Source organism: Pseudopodoces humilis, chromosome 5 (assembly GCF_049639895.1).
Source record: "Pseudopodoces humilis isolate 2021_Gansu_Grassland_sample_001 chromosome 5, ASM4963989v1, whole genome shotgun sequence".
Taxonomy (NCBI): Eukaryota; Metazoa; Chordata; class Aves; order Passeriformes; family Paridae; genus Pseudopodoces; species Pseudopodoces humilis.
In genome coordinates, this window is record NC_142204.1 from 41298513 (window position 1) to 41312860 (window position 14348).

A 14348-nucleotide genomic window follows, 5' to 3' on the forward strand; every position below is an offset into this window, starting at 1 on the left:
TGTGGCACTGGGCAGTGAAAGTAACAGTATGGAAGGGCCGTTTCAAGTACTCTGTCTCTCTTAGGAGAGCTGCATGTGTGTTACCCATTGCTGCCTTCCTGAATGTGTCTGAGTGAATAGGGCTGTTATTGCACTGCTTTATTTTGATTTCACGTCTCACCAGGTGTTCACACAGAAGACCATCCCAGCTTATGTTCAGGGATCTGGTTGTAAGGGCTTTTGTGGTTAGGGGTTGACAAATACAGAAAAGCTGGATAACTCACAACAGTTATGGTGTTCAGGTATTCCTTGTATAGTTCATAATAATCTGTTCTCTCTGTTTCTAAACAGAGATCTGTTTCTAAACTGAACTAAATATCTTCCTCCCTGCATCTTTGTTCATATACTACAGATCCAGTATCTTAATTCCCACTTGCTTTTTTATTAGAGGGCTGAAGGTCATCATTGTCTTTGATAAACAAATGACTACCACAATGCAATGTACTTTCAGCATAAAGTTCTACAGGAAAGCTTAAAAAATGGTCAGCATAAATAAAGTAGATAATTAAACTGTTTCTACTTTGAGCTCTGAAGGGAATTTTCCACTTATACTTGGTTTAGGCTAAAGAGTGCTTTCTTTCATCTGTGTAAGGGAGCAATTCATAAAATCAACATTTCTGTGTCTCATCTGAGCTTGCAGTGCTTGATCTTCCTCCTGCCTCTATTTAACTTCCTGCTAGCTTATACTCCATTTAGTCTTTGCATGGAGACTTTGGGCCTCTTCCACAGCACATTGTTTAATCAGTCCTTGCTTGTACTGGAACGTCATGGGTATTGTTGGGCTAGGTCAGCGCAGTCGAGATGTGCAGCATGTACAAGGGTTTTGTGCCAGCAGAGTGGATCAGTTTACCTGGCACTTGGTGAAAGCTCAGGTTTCCCGGACACATTGGCAGGCTTCTTGGTGGTTTTTCCTGAAATACCAATTGCTGCAAAGGATTCTTGTGAACCGAGTGAAAATAATGAGTAGATAAAGATACTTTTTTTAAAGAGTCTGACCTGATAGGTTTATCTAATGAGGGCTTTGTCCCCTTTTCCTGGGAGCATTTAGTATACCATTATTTTTTCCCGCAACTTGCTTTTGAATTTTAGTTAAGGTCTCCTTGTTTTTGCCTCAAGTCTCAAATAAAATGCAATCCATGGCTTTCAAAAGGCTTTTAAAAATTATTTTTCCTTATTTGATGTGGGTTTTTGGACAGTTTTTGTCTTGTCCAGGTACATGCAGCTACATGGAGTAAAATACTGTGGAAAGCCAACACAAATTGTCATTGCCTAACTTAGACATTTAGCAATTAAATTGTCCCCACTTTGAAGTACGTCTAAGTGATGTTTTCTTTGTTGAAACTGGGATTAGCAAGTTTGTGCTGTGTTTCCAGATAATTCAATGCCCTGTCTAAAAACCAGTGAATGTCAGTAATTGTCAGTATCACAATTGTTCTAGTTAAAAGGAAATAAACAAGCTCAAGTTCTGAAGGTGTCATAAATCAAATCCTCCAATTTTCATCTGTTGAGTTTTAAGATGTGCATTTATAGATTCAGTTCAAAGGAGCCAGGAGGAATGCTTCCAAGTGCAGTTCAATATTGGATAGAAACATCAAATTATAGTCCTTTCCCTGTATTTAACCCTGTGTACATGTGTGATGTACGTATTTGCAAGAAAGGTTAAGGGGAGAGAGCACCTATTCTACTCTGAACCCCATTTAATTTTAGATGGGGAAAAAATGGCAGAGAAGTAGTCTGTATGATTTATTGGGAGGTTTATATTTGCATTCATTGTATCATGATTTCTTATTTATTGAGTTTTTTTAACTTAAATCTAGACAGGTGTTTTTTTCTATATTGATGCCATTTTAATTAATTGAACAGTCTTGAGAGAATGGTGTGAGTTGTACAAGTTTGCTTTTTTAAAAGTTTTCCCTCATTATATAGCCAGTAGACTTGAGAGTTTAAATAGAATTACAGACATTTGATGTAAAGTATGCTAAGGAGTTAATTTTATGTTTATGCCTTCTGAAACTTTTTTTTAAATCAAATACCTAATACTATGTGTGTAAAGTTGCTTTCTGTCATAGCGAGGTTGAGATCCTAGTGGAAAGGCTGCTGCTCTGAGGATAAGTTTAGATGAGAAGGGTGTGGGAAGAGTGTGGCCAGCAGGTTGAGAGAGGTGATTCCCCCTCTCTGCTCGGCCCTGGTGAGGCCACAGCTCAAGTGCTGTGTCCAGTTCTGGGCTCCTCAGTACAGGAACGAGGAGGAGCTACTGGAGAGTGTCCTGCACAGAGCAACAAAGATGATTGAGGGACTGGGGCATCTCTCTTGCGAGGAGAGATTGAGGCAGCTGGGCTGTTTAGTCTGGAGAAGACTGAGAGGGGATCTCATTAATTGACATAATTATCTGAAAGGTGGGTGTCAAGAGGATGGTGCCAGACTCTTTTCAGTGCTGCCCAGCAACAGGATGAGGAGCAACGACCATAAACGAAGCCACAGTAAATTTCATCTCAACCTGAGGAAGAACTTCACGCTGAGGGTGGCAGAGCACTGGAACAGGCTGCCCAGGGAGGTCGTGGGGTCTCCCTCTCTGCAGCCATTCCAAACCCACCTGGTTCCTGTAGGCGGCCGTGCCTCACGGGGGCTCCGCGGAGGTGGCGGCGGCCGGGAGCGGCGGCCGCTGCGCGCAGCTTCCGCCAGGTGGCAGGAGCGGCCCGCGCGCGGCTCTGAGGGGGCGGCCACTGCTCGTGGGGAGCCCGGCCCGGCCTCGCCCCAGCCCGCGGCTGTGCCGCCGCCTCGCCGCTGCCGGGCTCCGTGCGGAAAGCCGCCCTGCCCGCCCTCACCTGCTCCGTACGTCGCGGTGTCCTCTGCAGGCTGTGCTCCGCCCTCCCGCATCCCGCACCACGGAAGGGAGACCAGGCCTGGGGCAACCTTTGGGAGCACCTGCCACCCGCTGCAGTGCCTGTCCCGGCACGGACCGCAGGCCTCCGACTAAATTAACTGCTCCTTCGGGAAAAAAAACAAAAACAAACATCCCCCCCCCCAAAAAAAAAACAAACAAAAAACAAACAGGGAAAAAACCCCAAACAAACAGAAAACAAACCACCAAAAAACTTGCTCTGAAAGCAGAGGAAAGCTTTGTATATACTCTGCCTAGAATGAGCCCCTTTGCTCTCATATTTAGAGGCATTTTGTGGCTTCTGCCCATGTGTGTATTACTTTCCCAGCACCACTGTTATAAAGTATTTCATTAGAAGCCAATGTCTTTACATCAGAATGAGTTGGTGGCATTGGTGAGCTTAATTTTATTTTGCTTTATTTTTCCCCCCTCAAATCTTGTTGAGCTGTCAGAAAGCCTTGCCCTCTTTCCTTGCTGCTGAAAAACAAAATGTCAAGTAGTGTATGTAATAGCGAATCATACATGGCACTCCAGGTACTCTGACAAGTCATGGTAGTAAATTGAAGTTCTAGACGGGAGAGCCCAACAACAGCAATGATTTGAGAAAATCCAGTATACTGATACAGTTTAAGTCCAGAAAATTCTGAAAAAAAGGCCCTAAGGATTTTCCATCTTCTTTCTTATAATAGATGCTTCTGACTTCTGCTTATTGAAAGAAATAAATTTTAATTCAGGAATTCCAGCACTTGCAAAATATATGTATGACAAAGCTGAAAACAGGTGAGGAACTGCACACTGTTTGAAGGTCTTGGAGGAGATTCTGAACTGTGGAAATGAGGGTTTCTTAAAATTCCTGGCAGTGCTTGAAAATCCGTAGCATTTGTAAATTTAAGTTATTTTGATGGTTAGAAATGTCTGCTTCCTTTGAGCTCTTAAGCTTAATTAAGAAATATGTCGAAACCATGGGGAGGAGAATCAGCTTCTCTATGGGAAGATTAGGTAAAGAGGCACTTATAAAAGGTCTGTGTCTGTGACCAAAAGTTCTGCAAGATATGATTTCTAGCTTGGAGGTGTTTTTCTCCTGGTCCCCACCCCCTGCCCCCCCAAAAAAAGTTGGTGAGTGCAGTAGAACCTGTGTCCCTGTGGCAGCCATGTGCAGTTTGCCCACAGAGCTGAGGATGGCCCGCTGGGACAGCACCTCAGCACTGTGTCCATGGCACAAATGGGATGTACATGCATTGACCAGCGAGGAGTCAGCGACTTATTTGTGACAGGCATCTCTGCCCACTGGCTCAGGACAGTGCTCGAGTGCTGCTGAGCATCTGTGCTGCTGCCTCAGGTCATCTCCCTCCCATGAAATTTGTAGGAGATAAAGCATGGGACAGTGACTTCCTCCCACCTCTGCGGATTTTTAGTCAGTCTGCAGCTGTCATTTAAAAAAACACATGTAGTGTTTTTCTTCAGATAAATTTAGCTCTAAAATAAAACTCCAAATTCCATACCTCAAAGCATGAATAGCTTGTTTGTTGCTCAGTGCAGATATGAAAATGGCTGAAGTATAGAGGTGTGTATATGCACACAAACAGAGGAAATCATATATTCATAATAAAAACCACATGTAAGTAGGCAGGGTTTAGCTGGAAAAGATCTGCCAATACTTGCAATAATGATGTTAAATGATGCTCCCTGTTTGAATCCAATATTATAAGGACAGACCAGTATGAAGTGAGATTTGGTTCTGGACACAGGAGAGAAGAATAATTTGTAGCATGTTATTACCTGAAGGTAAACTACAGACAGCAGAATTAATTCATTAGCATACACTTCAGTGTTTGTTTAAAATGTATGGATGAAAATAGCTTGTTTTACTCACTTGCTTTATGTTCCACAAGCCTTCTTGGGGCATTGTATGTATATATATATATACGTGTATGTGAGTGTGTATTTATGGGTTCTTTTTACCTTTCTAAGACTTTATTAACTGCTGGTGATAATTTGTATTCTCCACTTCTGTTCTTTTTAGTATATGATATTTCTTGCACTCAGAATCAGCTTAGCATCCAGTCATTCCCTGTTTTTCTGAAGGGTAGCCTTGTAGCACAAGTGCATCTTGCTGTTGTTCTTAAGGTGTATACCCCATAATCCTAGCATTCCTCTAGGGAAGTAGGTAGTTATTCATGTTGTAGCTGGGTCTCATTAATTATCTGCTGTTTGTGTAAAGCACTCTCCAATTATACCACCAGGTATCTGTTGTTAAGTTTCATTTATCTTTGCCTTCATTGTGCTTTTGCCATAGCAAATTCTCTGGTATCCCTGAGAGTTGCTATTTATTCCTTAGTATCTGATGTATTAAAGTCTCCTGACCTGATTTTTCCCAAACATCTTTGTATAAGTAATAGGTACTCCTCAATTTTCTGTTCTTCTCCCAGCTCGTGTGGCCATAGCTGCAAGTAAAGACAGACAGTGGGACATACAGTCTAATAGACTCTATTGTATTTTTGGTTTTTAGGGGAATCTTCATTTTCTCAAATATTAATTGCAATGCTGTCTTTATAAATCTTGTTCTCTTTTCCCACAGGATTTGCAAATAGAGCGAGAGAGGACCGTGTATAACATTTCTGGCGGCTGCACAGCCCTAGTGGTGGTGTATTTGTTGGGCAAGCTGTATGTGGCAAATGCTGGTGATAGCAGGTAAGTGTGTTGTCTCCACATCTAATCCTTCGCCCCAAACTTCCCAGGCCTGGTGTTACCGAGTTCCTTAAATGCAGAGAGCAACACAAGAAGGTTCTGTTTCTTGGCTGAACACTTAGCACTTCTCACAGAAATGAATCTAAGTGCCAGGGATAACATTCCCGTATCTTGAGCAGTGCTTGCAGTCAAGGAAACTGGCAGCATTTCTGGTCCTGTAGCAGTTTCTGAAGATTTGATGTTTGCAGAGAAGTGGAAAGGTGCTAAAAAGCCCTTGAAACAGAAGAGGTGTTGGGTGTGTAGTAGGACTGTGTGTTAAACACTGACAAGGTGACAGCATCCAGAACAGCAGGTAGGGCTGCATTTGTTCCGTAGGAAGTCCCATGGCTCCTATTGCCAGGCTTAGTCTTGATAGGCCATTTGACTTACAGATTTTAATGTAATTGAAGGTAGTGATCAGTAAGCAAATAGCTGCTACTTTTACCTTAGGGGAAGAGGAGAGGGAGACAGGCTATCACAGTATAGGTTTTTTGCTTTGTCCTGTTCTAGCTCATGTACTTGTCCATTTCTCAGAACTGAATGCTGTTGCTCAGGAGCTATTGCTTTGTTTTATTTTGAAGTTGGGTGCTTGAAGACTCACGATAAGAAGCATTTTCTTTGTCTTCTGATGTTGCTAAAGATAGGAGCATACTGGAAATCTCTCACATTCTTTCCCCCTCTCTAGCTCTGCCCTTAACACCATTGGAGAAAGATAGTGAGGCTCTTCTTGCAAGACTTCAGACTCCACCTGTTTTTTTGGCAGTGCACTGCATAAATAGGGCAGGGAGAAGGGTTCCCACATGATATGAATGACTCTTGTATTCTGTTCATTAATAGCTGAATAATCTGAAACATCTGCAAAGGCATTGAACCATGTTGTCTTTAGGTGAAGACTGCTATGGTTATGAGTTTGCGTTTAAGGTTTGTGCACACGCAGTTCATGTTTGTAGTGTGTACACCCATGTATTTACAGAGACAGCACTCAAAAGTTAAGGGTTTTGTAGTTTAAACTTAATAGTTTTATTGCCTCTTGCTGCTTTACACTGTGTAGGAAGTCAGATAAATCCTCTGTGAATAAAATTCCTGTTCTTTTCATGTTGGTGATTGTTTTTAAGATGCTAAATTTGCTGTATGTGTTCCAAGTTGCTCACCCAGTTTCTAGGGACAAGTGACATAATTTAATCTCCTTTTTGTATCAAATACCAAGTGAGTCCTCACATGGTAGCTGCAAACATGTTTGAGATGATCACCTATCCTGTGAACAGAACTACTAACTGAACTACATTATATCTCTCCTGCCATTAAATTAGAAATGATCACATTTTCTTGTGCTATCACTCTAGAAGTACAGTTGAGTCTCTTTGAGTTGGCTAATTTGCTTTATTGTCTCTTAAAAATGTGCTGTGTAAAACTGGCCATGCAGGACTTAATTCTGAGTAGCCAAGAGCTTTGATCTTAAATGACTGGAACTGGCTGCTTCAAGTTCCCTCGGGATTCCTTCTGTGCTCCCTGAGAGCAGCCTCAGCTCCACTGCAGCCTCTGATACACAAGGGCAAGCCACTCTTGTTTGTGATGATCTGGAGTTAGTGCCAGAGTAGTGCTGTAACTGTAGTTAAACATACTAAGTCTTCAAGAAGTTCAAGAAGATTTTTTGTTCATTAAGTCCACTCAGAACATCTCTTCAGAAAAAGAGGGAGAGCAGGAATCAAAAAGAAAACAGTCAGCAAGATTGGGTGTTGTTTGAACCAGGATTCAAATTCTCATTCCTAACATCTTTTTGGTAATAAGGTTCCTCCAGATTCAAAATAGTTTGGTTTTGTGCTTCCCAAATGGACCTCACAGAAAAATCTTTCTTGTGCTGAGGAGAATTATTCCAAAATCTTTCATTTTCAGGTAAGTCCATTCCTAGACTTTCCTAGCTCAAAATAAATTTTAAAGCTTTAAATTGAAGATCAGTTGGTCTGGGTCTCTGTCCCACTAAATCCCATCTTTCCCACTTAGAGGGAAAAACCTAGCTGTTGCAAAACATCTGAGTTGCTGTCATGACAAAAAGGACATTTTAGGACTAGACAAGTCACTGTGAGGTTGTCTGCCCACAGCCAGGGTACACAGTGCATTCCTTTATTTTGAAGAGCCCAGTTATGTAGTCAAGAAATTTTACTTGCGTTAGTTGGAAAAATGTTTCTTTTTGCTGTCTCATGCCTTGTGTGGTAAACTTTGTGGTTTGTTCAGATAAAAGGGAGGGCAGAGAAAAATACAATAAGGAAACTACTTCAAGAAATGGTTATCTGCTCTCGAAAAGGGAGGGTTTGTTTTTTCACTCAAACAGGGGACTTCTCTTGTTGCTGTTGGAATTAGATGACGAAACCCTTAGTTCCTTTGAGTTCACCTACTCATTTGTGCCTTTCCCCTCTCCTCATTCTCCTCCTTCCCTCTCTGCTACTCCACTGGAAAAAGCCTGCAAATAAATCAAGTTTCCCACAGATAGAAATCTGTGAGAGAAGGTTTTATGTGGGAAATAAATATTTTGGGTTCATGCAAACCTCAGTTATACTGCCTCTCCCCAGGAGAAGGTTAGGTTTTATAATTTCAGGGAACTTCAAAACAGCATAAGCTTTTAAAGGTGGGTTTTGAACAGCTTCTGCTGTCAGAGGACCAAGGTATGTAGAACAAACTGTTACTATCACAATGAAACTAAGGAAACGTTAAGTGTGAGACTTGAATAATAATGTACTGTGTGGTGCCAGCTATACCTCAGACTCATGTCTGTGGTATTCAGTTTATCCACCAAAGCTTCTCAAATCTAATCATTTCATGCCACGTACCCTGGCAGTGTTGTATAGCAGCTGTCCTTTTGTAGTTGATGTGTAATTACATCATGAAAAGACTTTAATTACCATATTACTAAATTACCAGCCAGCAATCCTTTCAGGTTCAGCCCTAGCTCACTTCTGTATGGACTATTAGGCTTCTCCAAGCTGAACACTTTTGGTTGGTGTAAAAGGGAGGAAAAATTGTGCTAATTGTAGGTTTTGTTATGAACTATTATTTAGCTTGATGTTATGGCATCACTAATGTCAATGATATAATTAAACTTCTGCTAACGATGCAATCACAGTTCTGTAATAATTATATGTTAACTGCACATGATACCAGAACCCTACTAAAAATGAGGTGATGTATTCAGAGCCTGATAAAAACAACTTGGAAGGAACTGCTTTCATTCTCTAATGGCTTGTCTGCTCATTCTTGGACTCTGCCATAAATATACCTACTTGTACAGTCAAAATTCATATCTGAATATCTGCCAAAGCTTTTCTAATGTTTCTTTCTGTATCTTTCTTCTTTTCGGTGATTAGCATTGTCCATATAAGGTTATCTGATCAGGGACTGATAGTGCTATAGTCAGCTATAGTGCTTTTTTTGGTGAGCATCAAGGCACTGTGTTTTGCTTACCAGTATGACATATTTGCTATGAAAACTAGGCCATTGGAATAACTGCTTTTTATATCTTTTCTTTTTTAAATATTGAATAGTAAATCTTCTCTGGTCTTTGTTTTAGATAGTGTTGTTCTTTAATTCTAAATTCTATATTACTAAAGTGACTTTTACTTCTAAACTGCCATACCATGCCTTGTTAATCTCAGTTCTTTTTGGTTTTATGCTCTTTATTAGGATATTGTTTTATAGCTACTGATGAAGCAGTTGTAAAACAGGGATTTAATGTTTTTACTGATTACTGTCCAATTATTGTGTAGCCTCATGCAACATAACATTTGCCCAGTATCACTGCAATGACTGTAATGCAATATGATCATATTAACCATGTTTGGCACAAGTATTGTTCTGGCTTTTGTGTTGTCTGGAGCTGCTCAGAGACTGCAGGCACTTCCATTTTTTGCTGTGCTTGGAGCCACATAGGGAAGCTTTGTGCCTTTATCATGATACAAGAAGCAGAACATTGCAAGTTGATTTGACTTTTCCATACACCCTGAAACCCTCAATAAATCTGCAATGGGTTCTTGGGCTTTTCTTGATTTATTGCCATTACATGGTATCAAAGCAAAGAGCCTGATGTTTTGAAGGCTTCACAGACTTGCAGGGTCACCGAAGTTTTTGCTTTGCTTCATCAGCTCTTTTTTATCATGTTTTTGCCTTCTTGCTTTTGCTCCCCAGTACTTACATTTTCAGGGCATATTTGCACTTTATGCTCATGTCCAGAATAGATTTTCTCCTTCTTTTTGCAGGTGTAAAATTAATGCTAAAGCATTTTGGTTTATTAAATGGTAGGAGCTACTTGAATGAATATTTTTGTGATGGTTTTGTGTAGGTGCAGGTGAAGTAACTTCATTGGTACTTCAAGAGACCAGGTGTGGGAGAGTGTGTTTATAACACAGTCTTCTCCCAGTGTAATAAAATAGCAAATTGAAAATTGAATTTGTTTACTGTTTCAGTTCTTTCTGGATTTGCTGCTTGTGTTGAAGCTTACTACATTTATACTTCCTCTTCTTTGTCATGGTGCTTGTCAGCTGCTTCCTTCATGGTTAGTTCTCACTATAGGAAGTCAGATTTGGAGCTTAATTTGCTTTTTTTGAAGTAAATGAGAGCAGCATGGAAACAGCCACACATCTGCTGACTGGCAGTGTAGCTTAAATTGAATTTCTGAGAAGTCAGAATTGATGATTCTGAGCCATTTTTGTGGTTCATGGTGTCTGACCTTTTCCTCGAGGCAGTCCAGCAGGGTCGTTTTTGCCAGAAGTGCTAACACTGTGTAAGGATGGAAACTAGAAAGTGTTCTAATATATTGGTATTGTAGAACTAGTTTACTTTAGTCTTTGGATTACTGTCTAGGAGGCTTTAGTTTTCATGGTTTTGTAACTACTCATTTCTATGATATAGTGTATGAAATGGTGTATATTTTCCCTGTTTTCTGTGAGTGGTCTGCCTAAGCCCTCTCTGTCTTCCATCTGTGTCTGCATAAACAACAGTAACTTTGCTTTATACTAGAGGCTTAGAGGTCTCTAGAGGAAAGACTAACTTAGTTACTAAGCTTCTCCAGTCTGCAGTATTTGGAAAAGCATTCTTTTTCCTGTCTTCTCCTAAAGATGGGGCAAAGAAAGTTTCAAAACTGAGTAACACATGGAGGCTGTGCAATCGGTAGGGATTTTTGTTCATTCTCTGAAGTTCTCATTTCTCCAAATTCTGAAAGGATGCCTCCCCAGAGGCAAGAGCAACTCTTACGGATTGTAGTTTGGCCAATCTATGGAACATCCCATTTTTTAGGTTATTATTAATTCTCTGACAGAATCATTTGAAATTAAAGATGTTTGATCATTTCAGGGCAACAGGTAACCTAAGCTGGGTTTGCTCACAGGTCTGTGTAGTGAGGAGACTGAATTCAAAGCAAAGCAAGTCTCTGCCATGTACATTCTTCTTCACTGCAGTTTGATAGGTGGAGAGGTCTGATCCTGACTAGCCCAAAATGCTGGAAAAGATTAGCCATGTTCAGGAAACATGGCATGTCCTCTCTGTTCTTCCTGTGTGTTTTCCTTAGAAGCATGATCTGCAGGCCAGCAGAAAGCCCTTCTCCCATCTTCCTGCCTGGCCTCCTTCCAGGGAGAAGCAGGAGCACAAGATTCATTGTAATAACAGCAACCTCAGATACTGTAGGATTTTGTGCTGGGTAAAGCTTTCGAAGGCACTTCAAGAAACATGTAAGGTATGGTGTGAAGAAAAGGTGTTGGATCAGAAAGAAGTAATTTCACTCAAAGGGCAATGCTAAGGAAGAGCATTTCCTAGTTATCCAGTGAATGCCAAGTTCCAGGTTACTGGCATGTCATATCCATCACTGACTTGGCAGAAATTATTAATTTGGTAGTAAATGGTTGCAGGCTTTGAAGACAAAACAGATGTCCTGCTTCTTTTCCAAAGTCTTGTTTTTCCTGGGAGAGCATATGCCTTAGCGATACCTATGGCAATTAGCAGGTATTGAAGCCATTGTAAACATTTCCAGTGAGGGGTACATTCAGTTACATCTTTGGTCCTAACCACACTAATATTATCTTATGTTCCAGATAATGAGGAAGAAGAAGAAGAATTTGGGCAATTCAAGTAATACCAGTAAAGTCACTGTTCATTGGTATTGATTTCCAGGAATAAAGAGTTCTATTACCTTTAATTCTTGTGGGGTTTCAGCCTTTTAAAAAACAAACAAAGAAAAAATATAAGCCAACAAACTCCAAACAGTCTTTTTTATCTGTGCCCTTGTGGCTGACCACAGAGACATGCAAGTTCTTCACAGTAGTGTTGCAGGGCAAGGGCCAAGACATGGAAAACAGGCTGGGCACCTTGGTTCTCTAGCTCCCATCTATACTGTGGGAGGAGAGGCAGAGGGAACACCCTAGGCTTGCTTGGTGAATGCTTCGAAGTCTGCTCTGGTCCTTACTATGTTGAAAAGCTTTTCAAGTCACCTGAATTCAGCAAACTTAAGGCAGCGCAGGCTGTTCAGTCTCAGCAGAAGCTGTACAGTGCTGCTTGATCCTTGCTCCTGGGGCTTTTAGTGATGGCTCTGGGCACTTCTGTGTGGGCAAATGAAGCAGGGCTTGGGTAAAAATTCACCCATGAAGAGTGAGCAGAGAGTATGAGTTGCAGTCTTTGCTTTTACGTCTCGGTCCAGCTTGATCTAATATACTGCAACTGGTACTGAGTTAAGCAGAAAAGCTGAGATCCAGGTAGATATGACTTTAGGTGCTAAAGTCATTCTTTTTGTCAGTGGTAAGACAGTGAAGAGCAGAGAGATAAAAAATCCTTGCTATGTCCATCTTACATGGACAGCCATATCCCAGCCATATTACTGGCAAAATAAACACTGACTTGCACAGCAATGCCTTCATCCACTAAACCCAGGTTTAGTTGCCATAGTAACTTGTCTTGGAGATGAATGTGATATCCTGGACAGCAGGGAAAAAGGCTTTGATTCCACAGATACTGGTCCTGAGGCTCAGAGCTGGCCGCAGAGATGTGACTGCATTTCTTTGTTCATTTCCCTGGCACAGCCTGAGTAATTGGTGGCATGTTGTTCAGCTGTGATACAGAAACGTGGTGGTCTGTCATCATTGCAACCTTGTATTTAGCTGTTTTCAGATCAAGAATACACTGAAATCATTGGGGCAAAATGAATCCTATGAGGGCAGTAAATCTCCAACCTAAGGATATTGGAACCAACAGTGGACGGTTTTTGTTTTAGTAGTCACTATAAACTGGCTTTGTTTTGTAGCTTTCTAGCTGCCAGCTGAAGCCTTGTCTGAAAGATTGATGTGTTGAGATGTAAACCATCGGGAAAGTACACACAGTTAATTACACTGCATTTTAGTTTAGTTCATTCACATTTGGGTTAGTAGTACTGGAGCTGGAGTAGACATTACTAGAAGTGTATAGGTAAACGTATGAGGTCACTACTGGTTCAATAGCAAAAGTTACTCTCCTGATTAAACAAGAACGTTGCATACAGATAACCAGCACCATCACGTTAGTGGGGGGATGGGCATAAAAAAAAAATGTATAATTAGCCCTAAAATAAAACACTACTAGTAAAGCCAACTGCTAATAATAGCTCCATAGTTAAATTTCATCAGCCAACAAACACACTTGAGGGCCTAAATGAGAGCAGGGAATTCACTCACAGTAGAGTATCATGGGAATGGAGCTGCAGCCCACTGAAGAAGCACTGACAACTAGAAGCATACCGCTCCAGGGGTCAAAAATGATGGGGCAACATGTCTTCTCCAAGCTAACTCCTCTGTGGACAGCCTGCAAGCTCAGCATTGCATTTAATTTAAAACTGTAGAGTAGTGATGCAGAAAGAACTGAAGTCATTTGGTTCCATTGTTGGTGACAGCCAGGTGCTTCCCGTGGTTAGATGCAATATATAGGGCAGAGGCAGACTGCCAGCAATAGAAAATCCTTTTAACTGCTGCTTACTAAGTTGTTAGTGAATACATGAGATGGAATATCAGATCAGTTGTTGAAATTCTGATTTCTGTTATTTTTGGTGTCAGTAAGGAAAATCATGACTGGCTCAGGTGCTATTGAACATGAAAAGCAAGCCCTTCCATAGAAATCTATGTTATTCTGCTTACAGAAGCAGTTTCTGTTTGCCTATTTGCGATCCTTTATTTAAAATAATACAATTAATTCACTAAAATCAGACCACCAGAATAGTGGCTGCAGAGTATTTCAGCAGCGTCATTGTGCCCAGAGGCCTTCTCCAAAGGAATCACTAAATAAGCACTAGAAATATAAATATGAATGAGTCAAGTAATTGGAAACAGCATAAAGCTCTACACATGTGTGCACGGGAACAGCTCATGTGCTTGCAGGTGCCTCTGAAAGACAACTTTCAGGGGGGTTTGCAGGGTCTGAATTTCATCATTTTTCTCTGTTTCTTTTCAAAGGCAGGAGAAGGTTTTCATCTTGTCACAGGAGAGGTGTAGCATGCTTGGCTCCATGCTGTGGCAAAGACATGAAGAAAGGACCTTGAATGAAATTCTTGGGAATGCCCAGTTGGTATCCTGGTGTAGCAGGGGCTGCACTCAGCCATTGTGCTGCTGAGATACTAACCCTTGGAGCAGCCCGGTGGCTGGCAGTCTGCAAAAAGCCTTAGCAGAAGTTCGGGAGTGATCTTCATTGTTCTGGCAGGAAA

At 41.2% G+C, this 14348-nt stretch overlaps 1 protein-coding gene across 1 annotated transcript in view; it reads left to right on the forward strand.

Moving 5' to 3' along the window:
- PPM1H (protein phosphatase, Mg2+/Mn2+ dependent 1H) overlaps positions 1-14348 on the forward strand; it is a 122859-nt gene that overhangs the window by 65545 nt on the left and 42966 nt on the right. The window contains exon 4 of the mRNA XM_005519313.3: positions 5499-5611. Within this exon, the coding sequence (XP_005519370.1) occupies positions 5499-5611 (113 nt within the window). The remainder of the gene's footprint in view (positions 1-5498; positions 5612-14348) is intronic.